General features: G+C 39.8%; 1 protein-coding gene across 2 annotated transcripts in view; it reads left to right on the forward strand.

The window, feature by feature from the left end:
- The window catches only part of LOC126185118 (selenide, water dikinase 1-like), a 165,765-nt gene that overhangs the window by 88,387 nt on the left and 60,429 nt on the right, over positions 1–16,949 (forward strand). For both annotated transcript variants that reach the window (XM_049927937.1, XM_049927936.1), the window contains exon 4: positions 16,192–16,304. In XM_049927937.1, the coding sequence (XP_049783894.1) occupies positions 16,192–16,304 (113 nt within the window). The remainder of the gene's footprint in view (positions 1–16,191; positions 16,305–16,949) is intronic.

The following is a 16,949-nucleotide window of genomic DNA, read 5'->3' on the forward strand; positions in this document are numbered from 1 at the left end:
CACTGAAGTGGTTTACACCGACAGCTCAATGGCTGATGGTCATGTAGGCTTCGCATATGTTCGTGGAGGACATATTGAGCAGCATTCCTTGCTAGTTGGCTGCAGTGTTTTCACTGCAGAGCTGGCGGCCATATCTCATGCTCTTGAGTACATCCACTCATGCCCTGGTGCGTCATTTCTCCTATGTCCTGACTCTTTGAGCAGCCTGCAAGCTATCGACCAGTGCTACCCTCGCCGTCGTGTGGTAGCTTCCATTCAGGAATCCCTCTATGCCCTGGAACAGTCCCGCCATTCTGTGGTGTTTGTGTGGACCCCAGGACATGTCGAAATCCCTGGCAACGAAGTTACCGACAGGCTGGCCAAACAGGCGACGCGGAAACTGCTTCCGAAGCTGACCTGCGTTGTCTTATACCACAGGGTTTTCCAGGTTTGGGAGACAGAATGGCATAACAGCACGCACAACAAACTGTGTGTCATTGAGGAGACTATGAATATGTGCAAGTCTTCCATGCAGGCCTCTCGCAGGGAATCAGTTATCCTCTGCCAGCTCTGAATTGGCCATATGTGGCTAACGCACGGTTACCCACTCCGTCGTGAGGACCCACCTCAATGTCATTGTAGCTCCCAAATGACAGCCGTCCACCTCTTGCTGGACTGCCCACTTTTAGCCGCTCTGCGGCAGACTTTTAACTTTCCCTGCACAATGCCTCCACAGCAGCTTTAGTTTTACGTTTTATCTGTGAGAGTGGGTGTTATACTTCTATGTAGGTTTTAGCGTGTGTCCTTTGTCCCTCTGTATCCTCCGCCCTAGTGCTTTTAGGGTGGAGGTTTTGATGTGTTGCAGAGTGGCTGGCTTTCCCTATTTATTCTTGTGGTTGACCAGTCACTGTAATCTGCTGTCATGTTTTACTCTCTTGTCTTTCTAGCGTCTCTCTGTTGTTTTCTTGTCCTCTTTTGTTCCTTTTAGTGTTGTTCGCCTTCCCTTAGTTCTTGTGGCTTTTCCTTTCTTTCTGTTTTGTGTTATGTGTTTTGTCAGTTTCATTCTCACACTCGTGGCATTGTTTTATTAGGAACAAGGGACCAATGACCTTGTAGTTTGGTCCCTTTTCCCACCTTTAAACCAACCAGCCAAACCTGTTGCTGAGTTACCAGAATTGCTGGTAACCCTCTGTCTGTACAGAACAAACCACTAAACTTCAACAATACTTGTTCCATGGCTGTCGAATCACTGCCAGTCAAGTAACCCATATTCTCTCATAATGTTATTGTGATGATTAGCTGCTTATGTCTTCTGTCCCAGTTCAACCTATCGAAGTCTTCCTCCTCTAATATGTCCAGAGTGGCTATAACTGTACCTTTTGACAGACCAACTTCACATCTTCCAAAGTTATCTGTGCTAAGTGGAGCCATATATTCCCCATTCTCACACTCACTCACACTATGCTTCTGCGCACAAAACAGTGTGAACCAACCATCTCTTCATTACTTGATAATTGTTCAACCACAAGACAATCAGTACCCACTGAAACCCACACTACATTTTCCCCTATCTGCCATTATTTTATCCTGCGTATCAATCGGTAATGAACCTGTGTGCAGTTTACTTTGCATGATCTTCGACATGTGAGCCTTGTGACGTGGCTTCTGTTGCAACTGTATCATCCAAGTGGTACAAAGTTTAACTGAGCTCAACTGAGTGCTGCCAAAGATCAATCCTTGCATGATGTTTGTTGAGAAAATCTAATTTGAGAATAACTGAATATCCTTCACCCACATATGGCAAAACTTCCATACCCTCTGTAAACTTAACATCTCCAGTTATAAACTCAAGTATAGTTGTACCCAACGACTCAACACGACTATCACGAACCCCACATAATTTATAACGTGGTGGCCCAAGTCTCTTCCTGCTCACCAGGTCCAGACTGATATTGAGCTCACCTGCCCTTGTGTTCACAAGAAACATTTGTTTTACACCATTTTGTGAGCTCATTAAGGAGCATTCCATTTTTGCACCAACTTGTGCAGTGTTGAAGTCTAGTTGGACTGCTTTCCAATGGTCAAAACATTCCTGTTTGAGTTTACGGCTGCTTGTCCATACAGAGCTTTCTATTCTTCCTCTTCCAAGAATCACTCTCTGTGGCCCACGTCCCCACATGGGTAACACTGTGACTGCTGTCAGTGTTCCTGCATATGGCCCTTACACCCACCCTATAGCATTTGACCTCCAAAGCAAATAAACTATGATCTACCTGTTGCTTCATGGTAAAGTTTATTTCCTCCAGCTGTGCCACAATTCTAAGAAATGCTGTTAAATCACTTGGATTCTCAGTATGAATTCTCCATGAAATTTCTGCAGGAATTCTTGTGTAAAAAAAAAAAAAAAAAAAAAAAAAAAAAAAAAAAAAAAAAAAAAAAAAAAAAGGCATGGCACTCTGTTTTCCACTGCCTGCAGTAATGCCTTATTGGCCTCCACATTCTGGGTAAGCACATAGGCCTGAGCATTCACTTTACAAATTGTGTCTGAAAATACTTCCACTGACTCATTATGCTTGAAAGTCAAAGTACTGAGCATCTCGTGAAAAAACAGTGTGCTATTTTGTTTTTGGTAAAAGTGGTGTAGTCCAGTGACCAACTGATAAATGCAGGGTGTATACGACTCGAGACAACCGGGAGATCCGGGGAAAACCCGGGAATTTTTTCATCCGGGAGAAAATTGGGAAAAACCTGGGAATTTTTTAGAAATCTGGGAATTTTTCGTTGTTTTAGTTATGAGTTAAATTTTTGTAATTTTGACTGGTAAGAATTGATACTCTAACAAAGGATATTAATGTATCCTGCTACTGCAGAATAGTACTGCAACAGTAACATGAGAATGAGAAAAAATATGAAAATAAAACATAAATTGCAAAGGTAATGTGCCATATACAACAACAAAACACAGTGCTCATACAAGCTGTTTGCCACCGGCAAAATGTGTCAAAGGCTTTGGGAAGACTATGCAATGCTTCATAACAACAAATTGCCTGCAGTGAGCATGACATCACAACTGTTTACATTAGATTCGTTTTAGCAGTTACGAGCGGGCTCATGTGCATGCAAACCTTATTTCACAAAGCGCCTAGCATCCAGCACACGTTGGTCTGTCGATTACTCATATGATTTTGAAATGCATCCCTGTTGGTTTTTGAACACACTCTGTAAGTTGATTTCTGAATGAATCATAAGTTGATTTCTGAATGTGTGCATAGTGTACGTGATGTCTGTCAGGGGAATCCTCGTCGCATCTAGAAATAAACTTTCCTGCAGGCGAAAGGGGACTGGACTATACAAGGTGAGTGGAGTAAATCCGAACTAGTGAATGCCAATCACTGTCTGATTATGTTATTGATTGGGTTTGCAAATGATCAGCGTTCTTATAATTACTAGGGGAATCCATAGTCAGACTACCACAGTGAAAGTAAACGGCAAACTCAAATAACAGGTAAGAAAGATTATGTATTATCTTCTCGGTTATCCAAGAAAATCAAATTTTGTCAGAAAATTTTTGGCCAGATTGCTACAGTAGTAAGGGCCAGTTGTACGGTCCCCGTCTAGCAGCCGCTTAAGTTCTATTCTGGAAGTAGTAAGGAAAATGGTTTGTACGAAAATAACAACGCCTAACCAGAGAATAATCAGGGATAACAAAACCGGTGATTCTGGCGGGGTTAGTGAAGTTAATTGATGTATAAGTTTTGCCGAAGGCAGGAATAGTTCCAGGCTTAGTCATGACAAAATTGTTTGTTAGAACAAGGAAGAAGAAGAAACAGGGACATCACACAAATTAGGGAAGAATATGACGATTCCAAATTTATATAAAAATCTCGTACTGCTACTTTTCGATCTCGTGCTCGAGAAACTGGAGCATATGAATGAAATATGAAACTATTTTCTAACATAAAGCTTTTTGCTTGCAGTAGGCGTAATAGGCATTTTATGTTGGTCTTCGTGAATTATATTCTGTTGTGTTATAAACATGACCATTTGTATCAAAACAGTCTTGTTCGTTTGGTGTGTGTTAAAATTTCTGCAGTGTTAGAAAGGCCTATTTTGTTTTATCAAGCAGACAGTGACAAAATAGACGTAATCAGATTGAGAAACCACACCAGTCTTTGGTACTATTTGTATTAACAGCTTACGCAGTATTAGCAACCATTCTTTGATTTTTCGTGTAGCAAAACATTTGACGAACTTTGATGAGGCAATAGATTTTTCTGCAGAAAGGAAAGCACGCCATGTAAAGCTGTAGCAGGATTAGAGAGAAAACGATGCTAGGAGCAAAGGATTGAAGAAATGTGTACTGTCTTGCGTGTGTCTTGTCTTTACTGGTTTTATGTATCGTATATTTAATTTTATGTCACCCAAAACAGAAAGTTATTAGCTAACAGGCAATAAAGAGTGCAAATTTTCTGAAGAGTTCTGGAAATAATCCCATCCAATATTAATAGAAATTTTTTTTTAAAGAGGGTCAGGATGTCAACCCGGGCGATTGGTAGCAAGAGAGGCACCACAGAACATTTTAATTTACACTGTCCTGATTATAGTTTGATGGCATCCAGTACAAAATATACATGTTTCAATTCCACAGAGCGAAATACAGTGACGTGTGATAGAAGAATGTTCTGTGGAGAGTGGTGGCACTGCACTCTGCCACACTTAAGACCAAATAATGTGTCTTACATTTCCTCGAACATATATGTTTTATGTATCAGACTCTTCAGAAAGATGTGCACTACAAAATGTACATATTTTTGAAAATTTGATTTTTTAAATTTTTGACGTTGTACCTCAAACGCTCGAGGGAGGGTGGCACTATCTTAGTATTGCTCCGATTTGGAAATACCGTAGATCCGGGTATGATGCGCAAAGCAGCCTGAGAGTTACAGTGGGGAAGTGTGTAGTCTCCACGTGACCCATGTTTACATTTAGTGATTTTGCTGTTTCGTCTTCATTTACTGCTCTTACGTCGAATGAAAACAAAAGGATTTCTGTGGCCGGGAGCTATCAAGTGAATTAAAATACATTCACACAATTATGGAAGGCTAATATGTTATTAGTTAAGATTTTATTTTATTTCCACTTTTCTGACAGATGTGCATTAATCGCCTTGTAGAACGAGGCAGTTAATGTGTTTGAAACGAAGTGTTTAGTTCCATGCTATTGGCTAATTTCAACTGCTTGCTGCAGTTCAGGTGCACATTTTCATCTTCTAACACGTATGGCATTATGCCATAATAAAGAATCAAAAATTAGTTAATACAGTACTGGTTGTTGTTGTTGTGGTCTTCAGTCCTGAGACTGGTTTGATGCAGCTCTCCATGCTACTCTATCCTGTGCAAGCTTCTTCATCTCCCAGTATCTACTGCAACCTACATCCTTCTGAATCTGCTTAGTGTATTCATCTCTTGGTCTCCCTCTATGATTTTTACCCTCCACACTGCCCTCCAATGCTAAATTTGTGATCCCTTGATGCCTCAAAACATGTCCTACCAACCGATCCCTTCTTCTAGTCAAGTTGTGCCACAAACTTCTCTTCTCCCCAATCCTATTCAATACCTCCTCATTAGTTATGTGATCTACCCATCTAATCTTCAGCATTCTTCTGTAGCACCACATTTCGAAAGCTTCTATTCTCTTCTTGTCCAAACTAGTTACCGTCCTTGTTTCACTTCCATACATGGCTACACTCCATACAAATACTTTCAGAAACGACTTCCTGACACTTAAATCTATACTCGATGTTAACAAATTCCTCTTCTTGAGAAACGCTTTCCTTGCCATTGCCAGTCTACAGTACTGGTATTCCAAGAAAATTTACAACTCGAAACCCATACTGGAAAGCTTAATATCGGGTCGAGGCCTGCTTCATAGGGAATCTGGATATAGGAATGTGCTCTTTAAGTATGCACTTTAAATGTGCCATTTTAGTATGGTTCACGAAATTCTGATGCTCTTTGAGTATCCTCTTGTGTCTTTTTACTTTTATGACATAATGTAATGTTTTACACGTACGTACATACGGGCTTCCTGTGTCATAGGAACTGGCAAAGTGCGGTGGCGCCTGTTATCTGGCGCCCTCTGATGACTACTGAAATGAATCTATTTCTAACAGGTCGCGGGAAAATATTGTGAATGGTGGTTTGAAAAGCATTACTTTCAAAGTAAATTTCCTTTTACGCAAGTTGAACTATGTGCAATAATATACGATGAATTTCTTAAGTCGCAAAGCATTTGATGGCGAGCCATTTAGAATTATTTCGAGCCTAGATCATCAGACATTCGTGTCGTTATTATGAGCAAATTTATGTAGTGCTACGGGAAGCGCTCTCCCCTCTGCGGTAGCTAATTTATTTGTGGAAAACTTTGAGGACAAGTCACTGGACTCGGCTAAAAATTTTCCTGGCAAATTTGTGAGATCTATCTTAAAGTGTAACACGCGCAAAAAAGATCAACATTATATGTGAAAGCTTTGCTTTTATTGTAGCAACACTATGTACAGGGTTATTACAGATAATTGAAGCGATTTCACAGCTCTACAATAACTTTATTATTTGAGATATTTTCACAATGCTTTGCACACACATACAAAAACTCAAAAAGTTTTCTTAGGCATTCACAAATGTTCGATATGTGCCCCTTTAGTGATTCGGCAGACATCAAGCCGATAATAAAGTTCCTCCCACACTCGGCACAGCATGTCCCCATCAATGAGTTCGAAAGCATCGTTGATGCGAGCTCGCAGTTCTGGCACGTTTCTTGGTAGAGGAGGTTTAAACACCGAATCTTTCACATAACCCCACAGAAAGAAATCGCATGGGGTTAAGTCGGGAGAGCGTGGAGGCCATGACATGCATTGCTGATCATGATCTCCACCACGACCGATCCATCGGTTTTCCAATCTCCTATTTAAGAAATGCCGAACATCATGATGGAAGTGCGGTGGAGCACCATCCTGTTGAAAGATGAAGTCGGCGCTGTGGGTCTCCAGTTCTGGCATGAGCCAATTTTACGCGGGCTACGCGTGAAACTTGCCCGCATGCGTTCAACCGTTTCTTCGCTCACTGCAGGCCGACCCGTTGATTTCCCCTTACAGAGGCATCCAGAAGCTTTAAACTGCGCATACCATCGCCGAATGGAGTTAGCAGTTGGTGGATCTTTGTTGCACTTCGTCCTGAAGTGTCGTTGCACTGTTATGACTGACTGATGTGAGTGCATTTCAAGCACGACATACGCTTTCTCGGCTCCTGTCGCCATTTTGTCTCACTGCGCTCTCGAGCGCTCTGACGGCAGAAACCTGAAGTGCGGCTTCAGCCGAACAAAACTGAGTTTTTCTACGTATCTGTAGTGTGTCGTGACCATATGTCAATGAATGGAGCTACAGTGAATTTATGAAATCACTTCAATCATTTGTAATAGCCCTGTATATTAATTTAAAATATTAACTTTTTGTTTATGTATCCGCACTACTTAACTGTGATGTTGCTGTTAGCTGACAACATTACGTATCCTGGGGTCTGAATAAGTGCTGTCATCGGCTGGCGAGATCACGTGACATGAGCTATGACTGGCTTACAAAAGCGCATCGAAATCTTGATTACAATGAATGAGATTTTCACTCTGCAGCGGAGTGTGCGCTGATATGAAACTTCCTGGCAGATTAAAACTGTGTGCCCGACCGAGACTCGAACTTGGGACCTTTACCTTTCGCGGGCAAGTGCTCTACCAACTGAGCTTGGAAGGTAGGAGACGAGATACTGGCAGAAGTAAAGCTGTGGGTACCGGGCGTGTGTCGTGCTTCGGTAGCTCAGTTGGTAGAGCACTTGCCCGCGAAAGGCAAAGGTCCCGAGTTCGAGTCTCGGTCGGGCACACAGTTTTAATCTGCCAGGAAGTTTCTTGATTACAATGGTTTAGAAAGTAACATGCGGTGTTTAGTGGAATTTGAATTTATACTTTCGTAATACGAAATTATGCAGCGTACATGTTGCTGCACATCAAAAATCTTTCCAAAAGGGGTTTTCTTTCCTGAGTTTTGTTTTCTAAAGTGCCAGGAAATCCTGTGTTCATATATAAATACATAGCCATTCAAAAGGATTGATAAGTTTTACAGTTCTGAGGGAAAATATACTGTCACTTAATAACACAGAAAAAGTGTGTTCATCTGGGAGAAAGTGCATTTTAAACCGGGAAATTCGGGAAAAATCCGGAAATTTTTTTCCTTGTCCTCGTATACACCCTGTAAATGGCACTGCTTTACTAAGGGTCTCATGATATACAACATATGTGATCGCTACCCCTGTTCAACATAGGTTAGCCACATGAAGGCTTACCTCATCTGACCATCCACTCAGTGCAGCAGTAGCTGCAACATCATTAATGAAAACCAACCCATCTCCCATTGTTTTACCCGAAAAGGTATTGATAAGTGCAGCTACTGCTGAATCAAAAGGGAGAGAGGCTACCCCAACTTTGCCGTATTTTCCCAGTCTGACTGTGAGTGAACCTGATTGGCTTCCAAAGCTTTATATCTATGGAGGTGGTCTTCATGCTCCTGCTTTTGGCAAAAATATTCTTGAATTAACACCCACACTTACACCTGTAGATGGCTAGGAGTCCGTAAGAGCTCAATTCCCCCAGTTAGATCATAGACAGCTTACAGTCCATCAGCCAGTCTCTGAGGGTGAAGGCTGGCTGCACCCCAGCTCCCCACATCGCTGAAACTTCCCCCAAGTCCCACAGCGACAGGCATGGTGCATCTTGTGCCAGATTGCTGAGTTAATCAGTGCCATATTGCCAACCAATTTCCATCACTGAAGCCGGGTCGTGGTTTCTCTGAAACTAAGACCGCCTTTCACTCCATGGCGGCATAACCGAGTGCTTTGAGCCGTTAAGCATGATTATTTATACCCTTATAGCTATGTTTCTGAGGTAGTCCTACTGGAGAGGGGCAAGTAAGTTTGCTTCATCATACTTGGCCTGTTAGCTTATCCTAGCATGCTGTGGCCTTAGCAAGTTGCTAGGCCCAATTAAATTTGCAATATGTTATTTTCTCGGTGGCACGCAGGTGTCCAACCTACAAAATATTACTTCGCACTTGGTCACACTGCGTTAGCTGTTTCAAGAACTTGACTGTTGACCAGTATCGCAAACTCCTGTCTGTCTGAAGTGTTTGTCGTAATGTCAACAATACCATTCAGTGGCTTACTTGATTAGTACACATGCTGGGCTGGCCTCTACTGCTTGTCTGCCTGTAGGACTAAAACTTTTAGAAAAATTCACAATCTGAGTGCCAAACGCTTTTGAAGCACAAAATGTTCATGAGAAACGATGCACAGTTACTGAGGGAAATCTTAGAGACTGGACTCAACGAATTGCAAGTGAGGTGAACGCAGCTGATTCCCAGGTTTCTTCAATCTGATTAAGCAGGTTCAAGGAATCTTACATAATAGGCAGTCGCAAAATTACGAAGATCACTTCAAGTATATGAGTAAGCGAATTGCCATTGGTTGTTGTTGTTGTTGTTGTGGTCTTCACTCCTGAGACTGGTTTGATGCAGCTCTCCATGCTACTCTATCCTGTGCAAGCTTCATCTCCCAGTACCTACTGCAGCCTACATGCTTCTGAATCTGTTTAGTGTATTCATCTCTTGGTCTCCCTCTACGATTTTGACCCTCCACACTGTCCTGCAGTACTAAATTGGTGATCCCTTGATGCCTCAGAACATGTCCTACCAACCGATCCCTTTTTCTAGTCGAGTTGTGCCACGAACTCCTCTCCCCCCCCCCCCCCCCCCCCCCCAATTCTATTCAATACCTCCTCATTAGTTATGTGATCTACCCATCTAATCTTCAGCATTCTTCTGTAGCACCACATTTCGAAAGCTTCTATTCTCTTCTCTTCTTGTCTAAACTATTTATCGTCCGTGTTTCACTTCCATACATGGCTACACTCCATACAAATACTTTCAGAAACGACTTCCTGCCACTTAACTCAATACTCGATGTTAACAAATTTCTCTTCTTCAGAAACGCATTCCTTGCCATTGCCAGTCTACATTTTATATCCACTCTACTTCGACCATCATACTGTAGAGTACTGTAGAGAAATCCATACCTGCCATGTAGATGAAGCTTGTTGTTATCCCCGCAGCTGCCGTATGTAATACTGATCAGTCAGGTTCCTTCAGATTATGTTGGTCATTGGTAATTAGTGTTCTGATTTTAAATCTCCTCCTCATTTGTAATGAGAAGCCAGCAAAAAGCATCATCAGCTGACATGTGTGAAACGTTTTGGACTAATGCTAAGGAAAGCTAGAGCTACAGTTCAGTTTTAAGTGCTCAGCCTCCCCACAGATTCCTCCTTCCCCACGCCTTTTTTCTTATTTTGTCAAAAAAAAAAAAAAAAAGTGCTCACCAAGCAAAATAATCCTCCTGAATATCGAAGTTTTGCATCGTGACTCTGAGGGTACTGATCCCCCATCGTACACAAAACAGGTCAGATTGTTGTTGCAGAAGCAATGAAAAAAGCATGCCAAATTTAAAAGAACTCAAAATCTCCAAGATCGGCAAAGTTTTAGAGAAGTTCGAAATATGGCGCATACTTCAATGCGAGATGCTTTTAATAATTTCCGCAATGAAACTCTGTCTCGAAATCTGGCCGAAAACCCAAAGAGATTCTGGTCATACATAAAGCACATGAGTGGCAAGACGCAATCAATACCTTCACTGCGCGATAATAATGTTGAAGTCACGGAGGACAGTGCCACTAAAGCAGAATTATTAAACACAATTTTCTGAAACTCCTTCACCAAAGATGATGACGTAAATATTCCTGAATTCCAATCAAGAACAACTGCCAAGATGAGAAACATTGAAGTAGATATCCCCGGGGTAATGAAGCAGCTTAAATCGCTTAATAAAGGCAAGGCCTCTGGTCCAGATTGTATACCAGTCAGGTTACTCTGAGTATGCTGATAAAATAGCTCCATATTTAGCAGTTATACACAACCACTCGCTCAAACAAAGATCTGTACCTAAAGATTGGAAAATTGCTCAAGTCACACCAATACCCAAAAAGGGAAGTACTAGTAATCCTCTGAATTACAGGCCTATATCACTAACATCGATTTGCAGTAGGGTTTTGGAAAATATACTGTATTCGAACATTATGAACTACCTCAAAGAAAAAGATTTGAAAATATTATTCTTGTGAAACACAACTGGCTCTTTATACTCATGAAGTAATAAGTGCTATCGACAAGGGGTGTCAGATTGATTCCTTATTTTTAGATTTCCAGAAAGCTTTCAACACCGTTCCTCACAAGCGTCTTCTAACCAAACTGCGTGCCTACGGAGTATTGCCTCAGTTGTGCGACTGGATTCGTGATTTCCTGTCAGAAAGGTCACAGTTTTGTAGTAATAGATGGAAAGCCATCTAGTAAAACAGAAGTAATATCCGGCTTTCCTCAAGAAAGTGCTATAGGCCCTCTGTTGTTCCTGATCTATATTAACGACATAGGAGACAATCTGAGTAGCCGTCTTAGATTGTTTGCAGATGATGTTGTAATTTACCGTCTTGTAAAGTCATCAGATGATCAAAACGACTTGCAAAATGATTTAGATAAGATATCTGTATGGTGCAAAAAATGGCAGTTGACCCTGAATAAAGAAAAGTGCGTAGTTATTCACATGGGTACTAAAAGAAATCAGCTAAATTTCGATTACGCGATAAGTCACCCACATCTGAAGGCTGTAAATTCAACTAAATACTTAGGTATTACAGTTACAAATAACCAAAATTGGAACGATCACATAGATAATATTGTGGGTAGAGCAAACCAAACATTGTGATTCATTGGCAGAACGCTTAGAAGGTGCAACAGGTCTACTAAAGAGACTACTTACACCACGCTTGTCTGCCCTATTCCGGAGTATTGCTGTGCGGTGTGTGATCCGCATCAGGTGGGACTGATGGATGACATCAAAAAAGTACAAAGAAGGGCAGCTCGTTTTGTATTATCGCGGAATAGGGGAGAAAGTGTCACAAACGTGATATGTGAATTGGAGTAGCAATCATTTAAACAAAGGCGTTTTTCGTTGCAATGGGATCTTCTCATGAAATTTCAGTCACCAGTTTTCCCCTCTGATTGCGAAAAAATTCTGTTGGCTCCTACCTACATAGGGAGAAATTATTATCACGATAAAATAAGAGAAATCAGGGTTTGCACAGAAAAATTAAAGTGCTTGTTTTTCCCGCGTGCCGTTTGAGAGTGGAACGGTAGAGAGACAGCTTGGAGGTGGTTCATTTAACCCACTGCCAGGCACTTTATTGTGAATAACAGAGTAATCACGTAGATGTAGATGTAATTCCACAGGCGTCTCAAGAGGATTAGTCAATATTCAGGTATATGACAGGAATGATCAGTCAAAGCAAAAAAGTCTAGGAATCACGGGCCCAAAAACGCATACTATAAGACGTGAGAACTTACTCATGTTTGATACTGTGAAACATGTCACTTCTTCTGAGCAAGTGCTCATAGTGCTTTAGAGGACATGTTTACTAGGCAATTGTTTCTTGTTTTCTTCCATACTGCATCCTCCAAAAATATCGAAAGCAAAGATTTTGCAGTAGAAGAGATATGCTACACAGTATTGAAGATAGTGCCCATAACTCTTAAGATATGCATGTTCACTAGACATTTTTGATTCAGATAATCATTTGTGTCGTATCTCACAATATTTATCAGTGTAAACGCTTGTTCACAAATACAAGCAACTGGCAGTGTGCACTGGCAAAGCGCCTGTCAATGCTCGTCCACTTGGTGTTCATTTCCATGAAGTCTGGTGTAACCAAAACTTTAGGTGCTTAAAATTAATGTATGTGCCCTTGGATTTTTGCGCAGTGTAGTGCTGCTGCTGCTGCTGCTGCTTCTTCTTCTTTTGCTTCTCATTCGCCAATTCACACGCTAAGCAAGAAGGAATGTACAAACTGCTTTTACAATCAGTTCTTTGTGCAGCAAAAATGTGTAACTTCAACAAAGTACTTGCAGTATGTCTTAGCTGCTAAAATTTTGGCAGTGCATTTCTTCTGATGTGTTCTTCATGCATAAAAAAATTTCAGGGTAGGTAGTGATGTCACATTTGACAGTTTCTTTGTTTTACCGAAGGACAATGCATTAAAAGTGGATGAATACAGGATAGAGAAGATAAAGTGCACAATGGATATGCGAAGTATTATGTATTTAGGCTTTAAAGACTATAAAGTTGATATGTGTAGATTATATTAGATTTTAAATTTATATCTAAAAATTCCTCTATGGAGTAGGAGTTGTCATTCAGAAATTCTTTTAATATCTTCTTAAATACTTGTTGGTTATCTGTCAGACGTTTGATACTATTTGGTAAGTGACCAAAGACTTTAGTGCCAGTATAATTCACCCCTTTCTGTGCCAAAGTTAGATTTAATCTTGAATAGTGAAGATCATTCTTTCTCCTAGTATTGTAGTTGTACACACTGCTATTACTTTTGAATTGGGTTTGGTTGTTAATAACAAATTTCATAAGAGAGTATATATACTGAGAAGCTACTGTGAATATCCCTAGATCCTTAAATAAATGTCTGCAGGATGATCTTGGGTGGACTCCAGCTATTATTCTGATTACACGCTTTTGTGCAATAAATACTTTATTCCTCAGTGATGAATTACCCCAAAATATGATGCCATATGAAAGCAACGAGTGAAAATAGGCGTTGTAAGCTAATTTACTAAGATGTTTATCACCAAAATTTGCAATGACCCTTATTGCATAAGTAGCTGAACTCAAACGTTTCAGCAGATCATCAATGTGTTTCTTCCAATTTAATCTCTCATCAATGGACACACATAAAAATTTGGAATATTCTACCTTAGCTATATGCTTCTGATTAAGGTCTATATTTATTAATGGTGTCATACCATTCACTGTATGGAACTGTACGTACTGTGTCTTATCAAAATTCAGTGAGAGTCCGTTTACAAGGAACCACTTAGTAATTTTCTGAAAGACAGTATTGACAATTTCATCAGTTAATTCTTGTTTGTCAGGTGTGATTACTATACTTGTATCATCAGCAAAGAGAACTAACTTTGCCTCTTCATGAATATAGAATGGCAAGTCATTAATATATATTAAGAACAACAAAGGACCCAAGACTGACCCTTGTGGAACCCCATTCTTGATAGTTCACCAGTTTGAGGAATGTGCTGATCTTTGCATATTATGAGAACTACTTATTTCAACTTTCTGCACTCTTCCAGTTAGGTATGAATTAAACCATTTGTGCAGTGTCCCACTCGTGCCACAATACTTGAGCTTGTCTAGCAGAATTTCATGATTTACACAATCAAAAGCCTTTGAGAGATCACAAAAAATCCCAATGGGTGGTGTTCGGTTATTCAGATCATTCAAAATTTGATTGGTGAAAGCATATATGGCATTTTCTGTTGAAAAACCTTTCTGGAAACCAAACTGACATTTTGTTAGTACTTCATTGTTACAGATATGTGAAGCTACTCTTGAATACATTACTTTCTCAAAAATTTTGGATAAAGCTGTTAGAAGTGAGATTGGGCGGTAATTGATGACATCAGATCCATCCCCCTTTTTATGCAAAGGTATAACAATAGCATATTTCAGTCTATCAGGGAAAATGCCCTGTTCAAGAGAGCTATTACACAGGTGGCTGAGAATCTTACTTATCTGTTGAGAACAAGCTTGTAGTATTTTGCTGGAAATGCCATCAATTCCAAGTGAGTTTTTGTTTTTAAGCAAGTTTATTATTTTCCTAATTTCAGAGGGAGAAGTGGGTGAGATTTCAGTTGTATCAAATTGCATAGGTATGGCCTCTTCCATTAACAGCCTAGCATCTTCTAATGAACACCTGGATCCTACTATATCCACAACATTTAGAAAATGATTATTAAAAATATTTTCAACTTCTGACTTTTTGTTCGTAAATTTTTCATTCAATTTGATGGTAATACTGTCTTCCTGTGCTCTTGGTTGACCTGTTTCTCTTTTAATAATATTCCAAATTGTTTTAATTTTATTATCAGAGTTGCTGATTTCAGACATGATACACATACTTCTGGATTTTTTAAATAACTTTTCTTAATATAACACAGTAGTTTTTATAATGTTTGATAGTTTCTGGGTCACTACTCTTTCTTGCTGTCAGATATATTTCCCTTTTCCGGTTACAAGATATTTTATACCCTTAGTAAGCCATGGTTTGTTACAAGGTTTCTTACGAGTATATTTAACTATTTTCTTCGGGAAGCAGTTTTCAAATGCATTTACAAAAATGTCATGAAATAAATTATATTTTAAATTGGCATCAGGTTCACGGTACACCTCACCCCAGTCTAACTGCTGTAGGCTTTCCCTGAAATTTGCAATTGTTAAATTGTTGACTGAACGTACTACTTTGGAGGACTGTTTAGTATTGCTGAATGGAGCTATGTCATATATTGTAACTAGCTGTGCACCATGATCAGAAAGACCATTCTCAACAGGCTGAGCATTTATCTGGTTAAACTTATCTTGGTCTATAAAGAAGTTATCTATCAGTGAGCTGCTATCCTTTACCACCCGAGTAGGAAAATCAATAACGGGTGTCAAATTGAAAGAACCAAGTAATACTTCAAGGTCATTTTTCCTATTACCCTCTTTCAGAGAATCTACATTGAAGTCCCCACAAATAATAATTTGCTTCCCCCTGTCTGACAGATAGCACAACAAGGAGTCCAAATTTTTCAGAAATAGATGAAAATTTTCTGATGGGGACCTATATACAGTTACAATTATAAATGTGCCTTTATTTAATTTAAGCTCACAGGCACATGTGTCTCTACACAAAACTTTTTTGTGTCTATACTTTTTGCACAATGATAACTTTTGACATATATGGCAACTCCTCCTTTCTCCATGTTTTCTCTCATTACATGTATTGCTCAAGTGAGTATAATGCATAGTGTCCTATATTATTATGATTGTGCAATAAATTATAAGCTGATTTCATTGCTCTCTTTCCTCGATAGTGGACTATATTAAATAAATTGAATTGTGTGTAATGTAAGATAGTATCAAAGTACAGTACAATGGTTGGTTGTTTCAGAATTGTGCTAAGCGAGCAGGCACCCGTGTGACTGGTGGCCACACTGGAATTAATCCTTGGTGTATTATCGGAGGCGTTGCAACAAGTGTTTGTACTCAAGATGAATTTGTTATGTGCGTATTGAAGTGTCTGTCTTAATTTTACACACACTTGTTAGTAAAACAATTTACATTAACCTAGTAGATTTTGTTGTTGTTTTTCATATTATTCTGTACTTTATTCCTGTTTGATACTGGGGTGCTGTTGGTTTAGTATTTTTGTTCTTTCACATTTAAAAAAGGGTAAGCAACTGACAGTAATGGAAATTCCTAAACAGAAACTAGGAAAAAATGCAGAAAAACTACCACCCACCTGAAGATGATTTACGGGTGTCACCTATGTACACTTAAAGATCAGAAAATTGCATTAGCTTTTGAACTTTTGCTCCTAATAAAACCTCTGTGTTGATGTTGAAGAGAACTGTATAATATTGGTCCTGGTTAGGTCTTAATTTTGTGGCTCAAACATGGGCATAATTGTTTGAAGTCTAATTCAGCTGGTAGTTAAACTGCATATTTTCATCAGTAGTTGTGTAAAACTGATTTGTCTGTTATTAATCCATAGCCTTGTTCAAGGGGTGGCCTGGACTGGGATATGGTAGTGAGTTCGTATCAAAATCTAGTGGACTTTTGTGGTATTTTAAATGTGCCCATGTGCTTCCACACATCTGGTGTACAATGGTTTACTTTTCTTCTTCCCTCTCTTTGGTTAACAATAAC

Source organism: Schistocerca cancellata, chromosome 4 (genome assembly GCF_023864275.1).
Source record: "Schistocerca cancellata isolate TAMUIC-IGC-003103 chromosome 4, iqSchCanc2.1, whole genome shotgun sequence".
Lineage (NCBI taxonomy): Eukaryota > Metazoa > Arthropoda > Insecta > Orthoptera > Acrididae > Schistocerca > Schistocerca cancellata.